This window comes from Amblyomma americanum, chromosome 1 (genome assembly GCF_052857255.1).
Source record: "Amblyomma americanum isolate KBUSLIRL-KWMA chromosome 1, ASM5285725v1, whole genome shotgun sequence".
Taxonomy (NCBI): domain Eukaryota; kingdom Metazoa; phylum Arthropoda; class Arachnida; order Ixodida; family Ixodidae; genus Amblyomma; species Amblyomma americanum.
In genome coordinates, this window is record NC_135497.1 from 368,716,288 (window position 1) to 368,733,648 (window position 17,361).

The 17,361-nt window shown below is 45.1% G+C and overlaps 1 protein-coding gene across 1 annotated transcript in view; it reads left to right on the forward strand.

The window, feature by feature from the left end:
- Positions 1–4,272, forward strand: part of LOC144122014 (carboxy-terminal kinesin 2-like) — a 53,617-nt gene extending 49,345 nt beyond the window's left edge. The window contains exons 10-11 of the mRNA XM_077655528.1: positions 862–1,011; positions 3,648–4,272. Coding sequence (XP_077511654.1) covers positions 862–1,011; positions 3,648–3,689 — 192 coding nt within the window. The 3' untranslated portion in view covers positions 3,690–4,272. The remainder of the gene's footprint in view (positions 1–861; positions 1,012–3,647) is intronic.
- The last annotated feature ends 13,089 nt before the right edge of the window (positions 4,273–17,361 follow it).

The window sequence follows — 17,361 nt, forward strand, 5'->3', positions numbered from 1 at the left end:
AGTGATCGAAGGCCACAAGATACAAGACCCAGTGCCTGAGTGGCTTCCGAGAATGGAAGCTTTGTTATACATGCGCGAATTTTAATGTGTTTACGTAACCCCAAGTGCGGCTGACGTAGTTTTAGCATCTGTGTTGTGTTGTTTGCGTGCATTGGTTTGTAACTGACGTGCTGAAGTCGGCAATAAAGGAAAAAAGAAGTGGCGATAGCGTAGTGCCCTAGCGCAGTGGCCAACGAAGCTGTTCTGTTCGCGCCGCCGGGGGATTGAATCCCAGTCGTACATATTTCATGTCTTTCTATTTGTTTCACTTGGCACAAACCTACAAACATCGCGAGATCTTGCTTGGTGTCTACCCATCAGAATAGTGCTTTTGCACTAAAAAACTACTTTCTGCACATCGCCTACGATGTCCGCGCCCGGAAGCTTGGCCCCCCAATCTGGAAGCAGTGTGACCGTTGCACGAGTTGATACGGTAACTGTGCTAACCACTGTGCTTTGTCGCGGTTCGATCGTGGTGACAAGGCGGGTCTGAACGCATTCGTGTAATTTGCGGCGTTCTTTCCCTTCCTTCTGCTGCGTTTGTCTGAGACCATTGTCGCTTGTTCTAGCCAATCCCCTGTTTGGACAATGCAGTTTTGCAATGGGCTCAATTATATGAAAGGAATTATGGTCTCCGTGGGAATACGGCAATGCTCCAGATTACATCAGATTTATTCACTCCATCGGTATTATCCCAATAGGTGCATAATACCAAAGCTGTGTCGACTTTTTCATGCGTTCCTTTTTTGTCGCTCCGCCCTTGGAGAGATGACGGTTGTCATGACATTGTCTCATCTCTGGCGGGCTGTGTTGTTCGAGCAGGCTGACCACGTGCCATACCGGGACTCCAAACTGACACACCTCCTGATCGACAGCCTGCGCGGCAACAGCAAAACACTAATGCTGCTCAACATCTCGCCGCGAGTGGATACCATCGGGGAGACCATCAACTCGCTCCGATTTGCCACAACGGTGAGCACAGTGTCGTTTTCACTGCAACAGCAAACGGCGCCTCTCGTGAAGTCTTTGCCACATATTCGGTCATTTCACCACCAGGATTTCCATTTCGCTTTGAGTAATAGTCTGTATCAAGTTTATTTCAAGTAATTGTTTTGCCGAGTGCACACGTGCAGACTTTTTTTTTCAGAACACATTGCTCATTTTTTTTATGAATTTCTGCTCTCTATGCTGAAAAAGGGCTGCTGTCACGGAGCTTAAAATGGTGATCCTTGAAACAGTGGAACTATGATGGCTTTCTATAGCACAACACTGCATGTTAGCAGTTAACTGCATTTGCCAGTCTGGCGCTGACCATTATTTTTTGAATGCCTGTCAGTGCAGCTTGTACAGATACCTTTTTCCTGAGCAGTGAATGCATAGCATGATCAAGCACAATATACAATGTGCTTTCTTCTCCACAGGCTCTGGGTACAGATCGGTTTTTTAACTGTAGTAGCCATAGCTCGTCAGACATGTATGGAGCACAGCAGTGTTTCAGTTGCCCCATCTTCTTTTGCAGATTCGGGGTTGTTCAGAGTGATCATATCACATTAGATTGTTACAGTTGGCAACCAATGGCAACACAGGATGCCAGATTCTGATTTCAGATCGCTCCTGTTTGGGAGAAAATGCTTCCTCTGATAGTAAGAATGATGTGGCAGTCAGAAAACCAGCTTTTTTTCATCAACGGTTGTAAAAAGTGGACCTCTTAAGCACCCATTACTTACTAGTGGCAGTTATTTCTGCCAGGTTGTATAGTGGCAGGCACCTAAGACCAGTGATGATGAGATGGCATGCCGGTAAAAGACAGCTGTCCGTGGGGATTATAATTAGCCAACATTTGGCACGTATGGTCCTTCCCAGTGCAGTTTTATTCTCCCAATCGTGCAGAGAAATGTAAGTTCTTTTGACTTCAATAATAAGTCAGATCATGACTCATCGGGAAACGCTGCTGCGTTTCCGGGTGTAGTTTTTCTATCTGCTACGTTTTTATGAGCCAGTAAAACCCAAGCTGCCATAAAAACACATGCAATACACACTCGGCTGTTAAGTCTCAACAGTGAAAGCGTTCCCGTATGCTACTTCGCGAATGTCACTTCTCGATAGTTTTTTACCGCGTGCCGGCATTAAAACAGTCTACGCTCCGCGCGCGCGGAACGGTGACGACACACTGGCCAAAGCGGGACTAGGCCGCCTCGTGTTCGCCGGCTTCCGGCACGTTTCGCCTATGTCGACACCACCATAGCAGACTTTCTGGCGCCGTGAACCTTGTTGTGCTGTTGGTGCAGTTCTATCGCCGGTGTGACGCGAGCGTGAAGGACCGAAGGCTCGAAAATGAAACAATGCCGCTGCAAAAGCAGCGCGGGCAGTGCTGCGAGAGGTTCACGCCGAGGCATGTTTGTCGTCCGCCTTTACCTTGTCGCCTGCTGTTTAAAAAAATTGAGAGACGCTTAAGCTTCACCTTTAAGAGTAGACCGCCATATCATTTTACGGGTCCTGTTCGCATCGTCTGCTGAATTGCCTAATTCCTGACTGTCATACTCAGAGACATGTACTAATGCGTACAAGAGCAATTTTTGAGACGCTTCACTAAATCAAAGACCACAACGCATTCACTAGGAACCACTTTTTTCCAGCGTGAACCATGGAGGCTGCATGGCTCATGCATAGCGTGCCCATGTCTCAATCCAAAGGTCCTGGGTTCGATTCCTACCCAATCCCTATTGTTAATAGAATTTTCTTTTGAGCTCCGTTATTCTTGGCATCTATCGGGATTTTTCACTCATGGCCAACGACGACGACACCGGGTTTTCTGCGACTCGGGATCCTGAACGCTATGCTGTTGAAACCCAATTTATAGGTTCCAGCAGACGAGGAATGTAAGATTGAAGCGGTTGCCACGAAAGCGGTGCAGAAGCATGCACGCGTGCCCAGACCTGCCCACTACGCGCTTCCTCCCTTTTCACTGCTACCATACCATAAAAGCTATGCGCAGAACGACAGTCATACATTGTTTGTCTTGGAAGTGCATGCTTGGCTTGACCCTCGTCGAGCTTCAAGGTCAAACACACTAAGCCAGGCGAAACTCGAGTTGTACCCCGAGTAGTAGTGCTATTGTTCTGAAAACGGCAGACGATGTTGTGTGTCTTTTCCCGTGCTTGTCCTGGGTTCTGAGTTTCCCGGCAAGTAAGTTTTCTTCCGTGGTCCAGGTGAAAAATGTATCAGCGGAGCTGTGTGCTCTTTGAACCAAATACTTAGATACAATATCGAGAGTGTCACATCTATGAGAAAGCTTTAGTGTTGGGAAAGGTGGCCGGACCGGCAGCCATGAAGTAAAGGAATGCTGAATCTCCCATGCAGCCCAAGTGAAGGGTGAAATTGGACATGCCTTCAGGACACCTTCCTACGGCCCAGCAAGTCTGAAACCAGAAATCATAACCTAGGAGGTTGTTGATAACCCTTCTCAGTGCTGAATCTCACTCTGGTGGTTGCACACGGTTGCCAAGTGGGATGATAAATGTGAATTTGCAGTGTTGCTTGCACACTTCGCAGTTCTAATTTTTCTTGCAGATTGAGTCTTCCTGACTGCCCCGTTTTTGTTCTTGCAGGCCAACCGGTGCCATATCGGAACGGCGCGCAAGAATCTATGATGGCGCAGAAAAACGAAACAACATTACTGTCGCCATGAATTCATAAATAATCTATAGTAAAATTTTATATAACCTGCATGCCTAAAACATCATTTTACCTTAGACAAGCGGTGCAGTCATCGCGCTTGCATGGCACTGTGTGCTCTCGTAATGGAGATTGTTGTGGGCAGTGGACAGTCAAGATCCAGTGCTGTGTAATGCGAAGGCTGCTGGTGACGTGATTTGCAAGAGCTCCAGGCGCGATAACATCTGAGGATATTGTACAGTACGAAGACGCCCATGACGATAGTCCTTGTGCACGGAGACACAATTGTGCTGCCTTCATTTGAAGTGTTTGTGCTCAGCTTACTGACCCCGAAGAAGAATTGACGTTATGCTCATGTTCTGTAGACTGCTTGTAGTGTTGTACGTGACTGATGTATGCGTCGTGACATGTGCAGCGAAACGATGGCCATCTCTTGATCCAAGAGACTTGCTTCATGAGCTCTTCTGGTCTGCAGTGATAAGCATGCAGTGTCAGTTTTGCAATAAATTCGGAGCACTCCTTGCGCTTAGGAGCTGGCTGCAGTCTGTTTGCCACGGACGGTGCATGGTACCGCAGGAACCATGCTGCACCCTGCCTACCATGCTGTTTCTTTTGTCGTATTTTGTGAGAAAATGATGGATTATTAGCATAGAGCATCGGAGCAGTGGCTTTTAGGACAAAGTTTTGCTCGATTCTTACTAATGTAGCCATGCAAGTTGTCCACACATGTTTGCTTTGGGCCAATTTTTACGCATTTTTAAGCTGAAATTCATTTATACTGCGTTTAATATATTTATGTATGGCCTCTGGTTGCATGTGTAGCGTCTGTGTGGCAACTCTGTCTTAATCGATCATTGTACGTCGGAAGAAAATTTCAAGTACGTATGACGGAATATGGCATGTACGTACAGTCGGGTGTAAAAAAAAAAGATTATCACTAGTGACGTGCCACAGGAGTGGCATATAGCAACGTTCCGTGCTGCGGTTACGAACACGCCGATAACAAAAGTGCCAGGTGTTTTCGCAAAGCACGGCTCCCCGCCAGCTGCACGGTGCGATTTTCGCCGCTCCGGTGATGTCCAATGGGCTAATCTTTCTTTACTCTCAACTGCACTTCTGTAATCGAAGGCCCTAGCTGTTCATTATGTAGTCTGGAATTTATTGTACACTACGATAGCTAGGTGCCGTGGTGGCTCGGCTGCTGACCCGAAAGACGCCGGTTCGATCCCGGCCGTGGCAGTCGCATTTCGATAGAGTCTTAATGTTTGAGGCCCGTGTACTCTACGATGTCAGTGCATGTTAAAAAACCCCAGATGGTCAAAATTATTCGGAGCACTCTCTACTGCGTCCCCCATAGCCTGAGTCTCTTTGGGACGATAAACTCCATAAAACCAAACGACCAAACGAAACTAAGATATCTGGGGTGCCTCTTGTATTCTTTGTGTTTTTGTTCATTTTGTGTTTTTTGCTTTAAAACCAGGCGTATCCCATTTTTATTCTCTTAAATTTTCGTGCCTCAGTTTCCTGAAGTTTGTGCAATGAATGCCTTGAAGACCGGGCCAAATGGCCGGATGTAATAAAATTGAACGTATACATATCATTTGCAAGAAATTTCTTCAGCCTACAGTCTGTGAATTAAGCAAAGCTGCATTTTCCTTGTCTAGCCTACTTCATGCTGGTTTTTTTTTCAGCATTGTTATAATCCATTGGTCGTCCCTCCTCGATAAATAATACTGTGGAACTTGCTGTGCTCTAGCTTTCCATATTGGGTTTAAACTTCATTTTGTTGGCCCCTAGCGGTAAATTTCAGGCTTGCATTGCCAAGTCGCCGACCTTGCTTCATATTTTAAACCTTTTCTCCAGAACTTTTTCTGTGCACCTTGAGAAAAGCCTGCAGACCGCACTAATTGTTTCAGATAATCGGTTCAACCTTTTCCGAATTTCTGAATGTTTTCTACGGTGCCCTCGCAGGTCCTTGAAAAACCTCGAGTATGAAAAAAGTTGTCTATTAAACTTTTAGTCTATTAAAGGGTGTATCATTTTTTGTCAGTTATAGGTGTAACGTTAAGAAACGGGAAGAGAGCAGGAGTCGGTCAGGAAGCAGACTGGATGAAGTTTGATATCTGAGCGGAATTCGAGAAGAAAGTGCTTATGTACAGTGCATGTAATGCGAAGAGAACATAACTAATGGTCCCTCAGGGCAACGAAATGGATTCTAGGAGAAATCAAACATGGCCGGGTGTGGCAGAGAGTCAGGCAGGCGGATGAGATTAAGAAGTTTGCGGCGATGAGGTAGCCTCAGCTGGCACAGGGCTGGGTTATTGGTGAGATATCACATAAAGCCTTTGTCGTGCATTTGACCACATCATCACCCATCACGACCCTCTTTCTTCTCGTTCCCTTTCCCAGTGAAGAGTAGCAGGCCAGATATTAATCTGTCTGGCCAACCTTTTTGCCTTCGTTTTATTAAATACGCCTATCTTTCAGAGTTTTCCTTCGGTTTCGTCATCGTTTGCTGCTGCTGTCCTCGGAGCTGCTTCAGCCCCTACCCGTGTTACTACTGGTTAATATTTCGCGAATGGTTGAAAGAAACTGACGTCTGCGTACCAAAACTTCAGATCAAGACAAGAGTTGATGCTCCCTGGTTCACGAAGGAAATCGGGAAGCATAGCAACAGAAAAAAGGGCATACAGAAATGCTACTCAGGCTAACGCACCTCGTGTTGGCAAAGGTGTAAGGAACCATCATCCGTTGCGGAAAAAAGAAACAGAAGCAAAGGATTACTTTTTTATTCATACGTTTCCGAACTTGTTAAAAACAAACCCCCAAAAATTATGCCGTGTTGTCAATCCTAAACATTCAAGCGGGGTAATAACTCTAAAGGATGTAAATGGAATTCTGGTTCCCATAGAAGCAAGTGCGGAACATCTAAACAGTCATTTGAGCAAAGTATTTACACAGGAGGCACCTATTTCCAAGCACATTCAGCTTCCCGTTCCATTCATTGCTTATCATTCAAATCTTATCACAACAGATGGGGTTCTTCGTGCGATTGATAGGATTCCATTAAATTCTAACCCCGGTCCTGATGGCAGAAGTACAACACTTCTGAGGCTAACTTCTCACGCGTGGCCATTATTGTTATTACTTTTATTCCAGCAGTCTCTGAACAGTAGCTTTGTTCCAGATGATTGGCGAACTTCACTCATTACATCTATATTTAAGCCAGGGATATTACAAATCCCAACAACTACCGGCCAATTTCTCTTAATTCAGTGTGTTGCAAGCTACTGGAACACATAATATTTACCCACGTTATGAAACACCTTATTTCAAATGACTTGCTACTTGAAAATCAGCATAGTTTTCGATACCGGCATTCATATCAAACTCAGTTATTTTAATTAGTAACGAATCTCCATTGTACAATTCACAGCGCCTTGTACCAGCGCCACAGCGCCAAATTTTATAGATTTCTCAAAAGCCTTCGATCGGTTAGTCCACAAGCGGCTCATCAAAAAGGTGTATAACTTACAGCTTGATCATGGAACTACAAAGTGGATTGAAGAATTTTTAGATAACGGGCAGCAGTTCGTATCTGATAAAAACATCATATCTGAAACAAAACATGTTAAGTCCTCAAGGATCCGTCTGAGGACCACTTCTCTTTTTACTTTATATTAACGACATCGCTTCAGACGTTAGCTCCTCCATACGTCTTTTCGCCGACGATGGTATCATTTATAGGGAAATAGCTAATCCTAACAACGTTGTTGCCTTGCAAACAGATATAGATAGGTTAAGTACTCGGTGCAGTGTTTGTCAGATAGAAATAAACACCGATAAAACCAAATAGATGACTTTCTCTTCACCCTCTAAAACTCCAGTAAACAACTACGTTATAAATAATAGTGTCATTGAGCGCTCATCAACTTTCAAATATTTAGGCGTTGTTCTTTCCCCGGACCTAAATTGGCATAGCCACATAGAGTATATCACTAGCAAGTCTTTGAAAAAATTAGGCCTTCATAAACGTCTAACTCTAGCTAACCCTGGCACCAAACTGCTATCCTACACGTCTCTAGTTCGGGCATGATTGGAATATTTTTCGGTAGTATGGCATCTCCACCAAGAAAACTTATGCAGCTCAATAAAATCAGTGCAAAATAAGGCAGCACGCTTTATTCTACGGTCGTACTTTCTATACCAGAACGTTACTGCAATAAAACAATCTCTAAAACTTATGGACCTCAACATGCGACGTAAATTCTTTCGCTTGTCATTCTTCCCCTCCCTCTACTACAACCATTCATTTTTCGCACGCAGGAACATCACAGCAGCACATCACATATCATCTCGTACCGACCATGCGCATAAAATTCAAACAATTTTCGCTCGCACAAAGAAATAACCGAATTCCTCCTTAGTCTTGGCTATAAGGGCGTGGAATGCTTTCCCTGCTAGCATTGTGACTATTAACGAATCATCGTCTTTCCGTTAATCGTTACTAACATTTCTTAAATCAGGCGAAGCATTGTCGTCAGTTTGAACTTGCCGCCTTGTACCTTTGCCTTGTACGTGTACATATTATTTTTGTTTATTTCACGCTGCACCATGCCCACCATGTATAAGCCCAACCCAATTTCATAATTAACACTTTATTATTTCATTCTTTTTTCTTTGTACTATGTATGAGGTGAACCCTTGAGTATTTTTGTTATTTACTGCCCCACCCCCTATGTAATGCCCAGCCGGGCCCTTAGTGTATTTAAATACATAAATAAATATTTGTTAGTTATTATAGCTGCTTGAACTGTCGGCACAATGTAAGCAAAAATGTAAAAAAGCAGGTTAATCTAGCGATCTTCCAAACTGCACTAAAATCAGCAAACTCGTCTTGCCCACTTCCGCAGTGGTGGCATCACATCCTCAGTGTATCCGGTTTCTGAAAAATTCCGCTTCTGCTCAACTCGTGGCTATGAAGTCCTGAAGATAATGTCATCGTCCTGAGAACCGTGCTGAGTTAAACTGTCGACCATTCTGAGCCAAGGGCATGGAAACATGTTGAAGGGATTCAGCATGAATAAGCAATTTACCACAGAAAATCTTAGAGGAATTTTTTGCAGATCAGAACAGATTGTGGTGCGGTGGATAAAGCAGATGGTATCCTTCTGCAGATGGCAAAGTAACTGTAATTTCTGCAAGGCATCTTTAATGAGCTGTTTTGAAAGCTTTTAAGAAGCAGGAGGCCTGAAGTTCGAAGCCATATGTATAAAAAAACGTTGTCTAAGTGAAAAAGTTGATTCGATATAGAGATAGAAAACCGTTTAATGCATAGAATGGTTTGGTGGGCCCTCATTCCAGGAGCCCATTGGCTTTTTCGCCGCTGTTGTCCTGTTCCCCAGCGAAAGCTGGTCTCCCGTATGTGAGATGACGGCGCCATATCCTAGTCATCAGTTGTTGGGTTATTGATTCTTGGCATAGCTGGGTTTTTCTGGCATGCTCATACCATTACGTATAAGTCGTCCACTTCACCGCAGGAGGCGCAATGTGCATCGTGCGAATTTGGAAACATATAGCTGAAGTTGACAGGATTTATACAAGTATTCGATTGCAATTTCCTTGAAATGACTCCTTGCTCCCTGTTTAGATTTTGGGCTGTTCGGCGTATACTTAATATCAAATGTTGGAGTATATGTTTATAGCTTAATAGCAGGTCAGAATAATACGGTCTTGCGAATGTTGGGGGACCAGGGGTAATAGCGCGCGGGGAGCAGCGTGAGCGCCTTTGTTTCCAACATCCGCAGAATGTAGTGGAGTCTATATGACTGTGGATTTAAAATCTGTACATTCTTCACTTCTGCTTATTCTCTTTGTGTGTTTAGCAATCATTCCTCTGGTATAGCTACGGCATGCAGTCTGGGAATCCGTAATTACGCACGAGACCTACTTGGAAACTATCGCCAAAGCAGTCACCGCTTCCTCAGCCTGGGTGTTTCCGTGGCATCGAATTGATGCCCCAATAACTACTTTCCCTTGGGCATTCGTGCATGCTATCGTTGATATCACGCCGCCCCGCCCTTCCGCGTGAACATAAATTTCCTCTTCCATCGTGCCCCATGTTCTCCTGATGGCGTTCGCCCTAGCCTTTCTTCTTTTCGAATACGAAATTCGGAGCGCATATTTCTCTGAATGGGCTGCACCTCGATCTTGCTTCTAAGTTGGTCTCCCAAGTCCTCTCTGTCCTACGTAGACCCTAAGCATGGGAGCCCTACAGTCTATCGAGTACGTCCCTTCCTGTACTGCTTCCTGATAGCCGCATCCTCTGCGATATGGAATAACCTTCAATAATTTCATCTAAAGTATTGTGAACGCTCATGTATAGTAATCTTTCTATTCCTGCGTTTACCGGGATACAAAGTGCTCTTTTATATACTTTACGTAATACAACATCCAAATTGTTCTCACTTCTGTTCCATTTCAAGTAAGGTGCTGTGTAAGCGATTCTGCCTCCAATAAAAGCCGGTATTAACTTTATGGTTTCTTTTCCTTTAAGTCCAGACTTGCGATTTGATACCCTTCTAATCATTCGTTCCACTTGCTCATTTGTTGCTTGCAATCGCTTATAACTTCCGCGTTGTTGCCGTTGGCGTCAGTTAACAGACGCAAGATTTTCGGAAGTGGCACCTCTTGAACTTGCTCCTCCTCCACAAATACTAAAACAGGGCCAGAGTCTCCTTTCTTCTAAAATATTAGAACTCCAATTTCTTGGGTGCGCATTTGAGTCCACAACTATTATCGTTTTGTTGCACGGTATCCGCCGCACATTGTAGTCTGTCCTGTGGGCTCCCAATTGATCCTCCAGGGGCCCAAACTGTAATGCCGTCAGCATGCAGCACGTGCTTGACACCCTGTACGCTGTCCAGCATACTCGGTAGTCCTAATAGGGAAATGCTGAAGATCAAAGTGGACAGCACTGCCCCCTGCGGCGTGCCCCTACTACCCAGTCGCCTGAACTCCGACAGTACTTCTCCGCCATTGAGCCTAATTCTTCTGTTCGAGAAAAATAAACGTCCTTACACCATAATTTTTATTTTTAGTCATCATCATCATCATCAGCCTTACTATACCCACTGCAAGGCAAAGGCCTCTCCCATGTCTCTCCCATTAAACCTATCCTTTGCCAGCTGCATCCACCATTTGCCTGCAAACTTCTTAATCTCATCCGCCCACCTAACCTTCTGCCGCCCCCTGCTACGCTTACTTTCTCTTGGAATCCACTCTGTTACCATTAAGGACCAGCGGTTATCTTGCCTTCGCATTACATGCCCTGCCCAAGCCCATTTCTTTCTCTTGATTTCGACTAGGATGTCATTAACCCGTGTTTGTTCCCTCACCCACTCTGCCCGCTTCCGATCTCTTAACGTTACACCTATCATTTTTCTTTCCATGGCTCGCTGGGTTGTCCTTAACTTAAGCTGAACTCTTTTCGATAGCCTCCACGTTTCTGCCCCGTAGGTGAGTACCGGTAAGATTATGTTGTTGTACACTTTCCTCTTGAGAGAAATTCGTAAACTGCCACTCATGATCTGCGAGAATTTGCCATATGCGCTCCACCCCATTCTTATCCTTCTAGTTATCTCCCTCTCATGATCCGGATCAGCTGTCACTACCTGCCCTAAGTAGACGTATTCCGTCACAGTTTCTAGGCTCTCGCTGCCAATTGTGAACTGTTGTTCCCTTGCTAGGCTTTTGAACATTACCTTGGTTTTTTGCATGTTAATTTTTTGACCCATCGATCTGCTCTGCCTGTCTAACTCACTGATCATGATTTGCAGTTCACCTCCTGAGTGACTCAGCAAGGCAATGTCATCAGCAAATCGCAGATTATTTAGGTATTCTCCATTTATTCTTATTCCCAATTGTTCCCAATTCAGGCCTCAAAATACCTCCTGTAAACATGCGGTGAACAGCATTGGCGAGATCGTGTCTCCTTGCCTGACGCACTTCCTTACTGGAATTTTATTGCTGACTTTATGGAGGACTATAGTAGCTGTGCAGTTGCTATATATATCTTCCAGTATTTTGACATAAGGCTCTTCTACCCCCTGATTACGCAATGCCTGTATGACTGCTGAGGTTTCCACTGAGTCGAATGCTTTCTCGTATTCAATGAAAGCTATATATAGAGGTTTGTTATATTCTGCGCATTTCTCTATCACCTGATTGATAGTGTGAATATGATCTATTGTGGAATATTCTTTACGAAAGCCTGCCTGATCATTTGGTTGATTAAAGTCTAACGTTGCCCTGACTCTATTAGCGATTACCTTAGTAAATACTTTGTAGGCAACGGATAGTAAGCTGATCGGCCTGTAATTTTTCAAGTCCTTGGCGTCTCCCTTCTTATGAATTAAGATAATGTTTGCATTCTTCAGAGCTTCTGGTACAGTCGAGGTCATAAGGCATTACGTATACAGGGTGGCTAGTTTTTCTAGCACGATGTCACCTCCATCCTTCAACAGATCTGCTGTTACCTGATCCTCCCCAGCTGCTTTTCCACTTTTCATTGCTTCTGCGGCTTTCTTTACTTCATCTTTCGTTACTGGCGGGATGACGCATTGCTGTGCATAGCTGTCTTTCTCATTAACGCTCTTATTACATTGGCTACTGTACAGGTCTGTGTAGAACTCTTCAGCTACGTTAACTATCTTATCCATATTGCTAATGACATTGCCCGGCTTGTCTCTTAATGCATACATCTGGTTTTTACCTATGCCTAGTTTTCTCTTCACTGTTTTTAGGCTACCTCCGTTCTTTATAGCATGCTCGATTCTCTCCTTTTTAAACTTCCTTATGTCGGATACCTTGCGCTTATTTATTAACATTGATAGCTCCGTTGGTTCTATTCTATCGGTAGGGTTAGATGCCCTCATGTTTTGGCGCTTCTTAATCAGATCTTTCGTCACCTGAGATAGCTTGCCGGTATCTTTTCGAACTGTCCTACCGCCTACTTCTACTGCGCACTCCGTAATTATTGATGTCAGATTATCGTGCATTGAATGAACAACAATATCATCTTCCTCAGTTAAAACCGAATATCTGTTTTGCAGCCCTATCCTAAACTCCTGTGCTTTCCCTCTTACGGCTAACTCGTTAATGGTCTTCTTCACTAGCTTCTTCCGTTCCCTCTTCAAGTGTAAGCTAATTCTAGACCTTACCATTCTGTGGTCGCTACAACGCACCTCTCCGAGGGCGGCTACATCCTGAATGATGCCAGGTTTAGCGCATAGTATAAAGTCGATTTCATTTTTAATCTCACCGTTGGGGCTCTTCCAGGTCCACTTCCTGTTTTCTTGTTTACGGAAGAAGGTATTCATGATCCGTAAATTATTTCTATCCGCGAATTCGACTAATAACTCTCCCCTGCTATTTCTAGAGCCTATCCCATAGTCACCTACCGCGTTGTCGTCAGCCTGCTTCTTGCCCACCTTCGCATTGAAGTCACCCATCAGTACAGTGTACTGCGATTTTACTTTATTCATTGCCGATTCTACGTCCTCATAGAAACTTTCAACGGTCTGGTCATCATGGCTGGATGTGGGTGCGTAGGCCTGCACCACTTTCAGCTTGTACCTCCTATTCAGCCTAATTACTGTAGCTTCTACCGTCTCGTTAATACTGCAGAACTCCTCTACGTTGCCAGCTATATCCTTATTAATGAGGATTCCCACACCTAGTTCTCGTCTATCCTCTAACCTGCGATAGCACCCTATGTGTCCGTCCTTTAGTACTGTATACGCCTCACCTGTCCTCCTAACTTCGCTAAACCCTATCACATCCCATTTAATTCCCGCTAGTTCCTCAAACAGCACTGCTAGGCTAGCCTCACTAGCTAAAGTTCTAGCGTTAAACGTTGCCAGGTTCGGATTCCAATGGCGGCCTGTCCGGAGCTAGAGATTCTTAGCACCCCCCGCTGCGTCACAGGTCTGACCGCCGCCGTGGTCAGTTGCTCTGCAGCCGCTGGGGACTGAGGGCCGAGGGTTAATCGGTTGGATCATAGAAGGTTGTGGCCAAGTACTACACCAGGGTGGCCAAATCCTGCTCTGGTGAGAGAGTGCGTTGTCGGTTCAGGTCACCGAGATCAGGCCTCACTCCAGGCCCTGTTATGCAATTCTATCGACACGCGTATTTTTTTTTAAACCCGGTGAAGAATTGCGCGGCACCAGGATTTGAACCCCAGTCCTCTTTTTTAGTACGATATTCTATTTTTAGTACGATATCACTTTTGACTTCATCAAAGGCACCTTTGTTGTCTAATGCTAGAATTGCCCTTGTCTGATAGCCTCTAGACTTGTCGATGATTTCTTCTTTTCGCTGTAAAAGTACATCTAGTCGAAAGGTTTGTTCTGAATCCGAACATCGCGTTTGACAAGAGGTCACCTTCATCTAAATGTCTGTAAATTGTTTTATATATACCTTTTTCCGTCAATTTGCTGGTGCACGACGTAAGCGATATTGGCCTCAATTTCTCGATAGTGATCTCTTTACTGTTTGATTCGATGACCGAAAAAAATTGGCAGAGGTTTAATCCAGCTAAACCTAAGTAACCAGAAGAAAGCTTGAAAGTTAAGCCTGATAAAGCTGGGCTAGACTTAGTTGTTGCTTGGTGGTAATGACTGACGTTTAGCCAAGGTTTACCAATCTTAACTTCAAATCTTTCGCTTTGGTTACTCTCTTCGCCTCTGTGCGGCAGCCTCTCGTCGAGCTACGTCCACTAGATGACCGGATTCGGCCTGTCGTCTTGGCTACCTCTGAGACGCAGACAGTTCACGAGGCGTCTGGCCTTGGTCTCTATGACGACTGCTGCCGTTAAGCTGTCGAGAGCTGTTGCAATCCGCTGGCACCGGCTGAGAGGCAGCGAAGGCAATGTAGAAACAGTGAGCGCGCGGCTCAAACGTAGCTGTGGTTGAGTGACGTCATGCTTGTCACGTGATGGGGCAGAGGCGAGCGCTCGGTTTCGGCGGCGATGAAGCTAAGGTGGGGAGAAGTAAAAGCTTGCGCTTTAAAAAAATGTTGGAAGCAGCTGTTTTGGGTTGGGTGTCTTAGCCGCTTCTGTAACAAAACAGAGGCTACTAGTGACCTGACATGGGCGATAAAAGACGTAAGGTTTGACCAGCAAGACAGAGCATAAGCCATTCTCAGCGTCAGAATTGAGCTGAAAAAACGAGGAAGCTCAGCTTTAGCTCAAGCTGCAACAGAAGTGCAACTTAGCTTGCATAGTTTGGTTGGTAGATCTGTCTTGTGTACTAAAAGTCACATTCGTGATGTGTAGAGAACGTTGGTTTGATGAGCCGCTGTGTTCGTTCATCCTTGGAAAAAATATTGAGAAGTCCGGAAAGCTTCTGAATTTCGGAGCTAGAAATTTGGTTAAAGAATTAAGTTGGGCTAGTTGGTGCTTTTGATCCACAGACTGCGACATATTACTAGCGTTAAAATACAAAGGACAAAGAGCAGAAACACACAGGACAGACGCCATTCTTCAACTGCCATTTATTGCACACGTAGGAGAAGAAATCACTATGCGAATCTGCGCATGCCCGATATACAAGACAAATTTGATGAACACCATCGCTGGTTATCGCCGACATATAGAATACAAAAGAAAAATAAATGAAAATTCACAATAGATCAAAGCGCGTACTTTTTGCCAAGTATGCTATGTCTTCACTCGTGAGGGCTATTGAAGGGGAGCTCACGCATTTCTTTCTTGCTTTATCGATACAAAGAGCCTCAAATTTTTCCCTATCAATCTGCTTATCGTACCGCCTCAGCACGTGAGCGCTGCGAAAAAGAGGGGTGCACTCTTCCTCCTCTGTTTTGCCATCTTTTGTCGCTTTGCACCTGCGGCAATGGGCCGCCAAATGGCCACCTCCCATCAGCGCTGCGACTGTTGTTCTATGCTTCCGCAATCTTTCATTCAGGCACTGGCCCGTATGGCCTATGTAGCACTTGCAACAAGACAGTGGTATCAGGTAGACCACTCCAATGATGCAGTAAACAAACCGCGTGGCGTGCTTTGTTCCACAGGCTGTGGCTTCCTTGGTAGTATTCACCATGCGGCACATCCTGGACATTTTGAACGGCGCCGAGAAAACAACGCGTACGCCGCACTTTCCCGCCCACCTTTTCGAGGCGATGGGACACGCCATGCATGTATGGCACACACACAGGACGTCCCTGAGAACCATCATAGCTGAGGTGTACTGACTTACGTCCATGCCTTACCTCTTTGACAAGGCTCTCGGCGACGGACTTGAGAGTGCTATCTGGGAAGCCAGCACTGCTCAGACGGAGAGCCTGTAGTTGAACACTGAAGTTCACTTTGTGTTCGCATGATTTCTAATACCCCTGTCACACGGGCACTTTCGATCCTCATTGAGTCAATGCTCATCGAACTCAATGCAGATCGACGGTTGTCACACGGCCACTTTCAAGCGCAATCAAGCTCGATCCTGCTTGACTCTATGCCGATTCCTCAAGAGTGCTTGAGGTTCCAAGCACAATCGAGAACACTCTCGCTCTCATGAAGCTATAAAAATAAACACAAATCAACAAAAGCAAACCAATTGTTGTTGTTCTAATTGATTAAAATGTAATACAGAACATTTTTCAGGTACTATGCCTGCTTATATGCAAACATTTGAAAATAATCTCTACTCCACGCTCCAAGCTTCGCCATCAGTGTAAACAAAGATGGAGTCCTCCTGCTCGTCGGCGCGGAAACTGTGGAGCGAGCGCGAGACAGCCGTTCTCATCGACTGCTGGCAGGACTGCCTAAATAATTTGCGGCGCCAGAAGAGAAACGCCGCAGTCTATGCAGAAATCGCGGAGGCGTTGCGGGCCCTTGGGTTGCATCGCACAGCAGCAGAGGTGCGCCACAAAAACCTGGCGCAGATACGCAATGTACCGATTTGTCTACGGATTTGGCTGCCGCTGCCCCCGACTGCACAGTGTTGCCGGACATCGCCATGTTATGGCTGTCGGCGGAACATTTGGCGCCACCTAACACACATGAGGGAAACTTCTCAATGAGCATTGAAAATGCCCGTGTAGCACCGGATGTTACGAGCGTGCTCGAAAATCTCGATGCAGATCGAGCTCAATGAGGATCGAAAGTGCCCGTGTGACAGGGGTATGAAGGGCGGCTCGCAAGCAGTTCCAAGCTATCCCTCTCTTCACAATATTTGAATGGGCCGAATTATAGCTTAGGATTGGCTTTTTTGACCGAGCCACAATATGTACAACAGACCAAATGATCATTAAAGCTAATGTTTAAATCAAGGTACTGCAAGCTTCCCTCAATCGGAACCTCACGAATTAATCTCAGTCCTTTCGCACAATCTTTAAAAAACGTTACAAATGCCCTCCAAAAGTGCAATCTCTTTCCTCAGGCGCCTCTCATTTCAACAGAACAAGATAATCGTCAACATATCTAAATATTTTTGCAACAAAGGTCTTGTCAGTGCGCGAAAAAATTTCTTTGTTGATACAGGCTAAAAACAGGTCACTTAAAACTGGAGCAATGCACGAACCAATGCATATACCTTGATTCTGTACGTAGGAGTCAGCGTTAAAATCAACAAG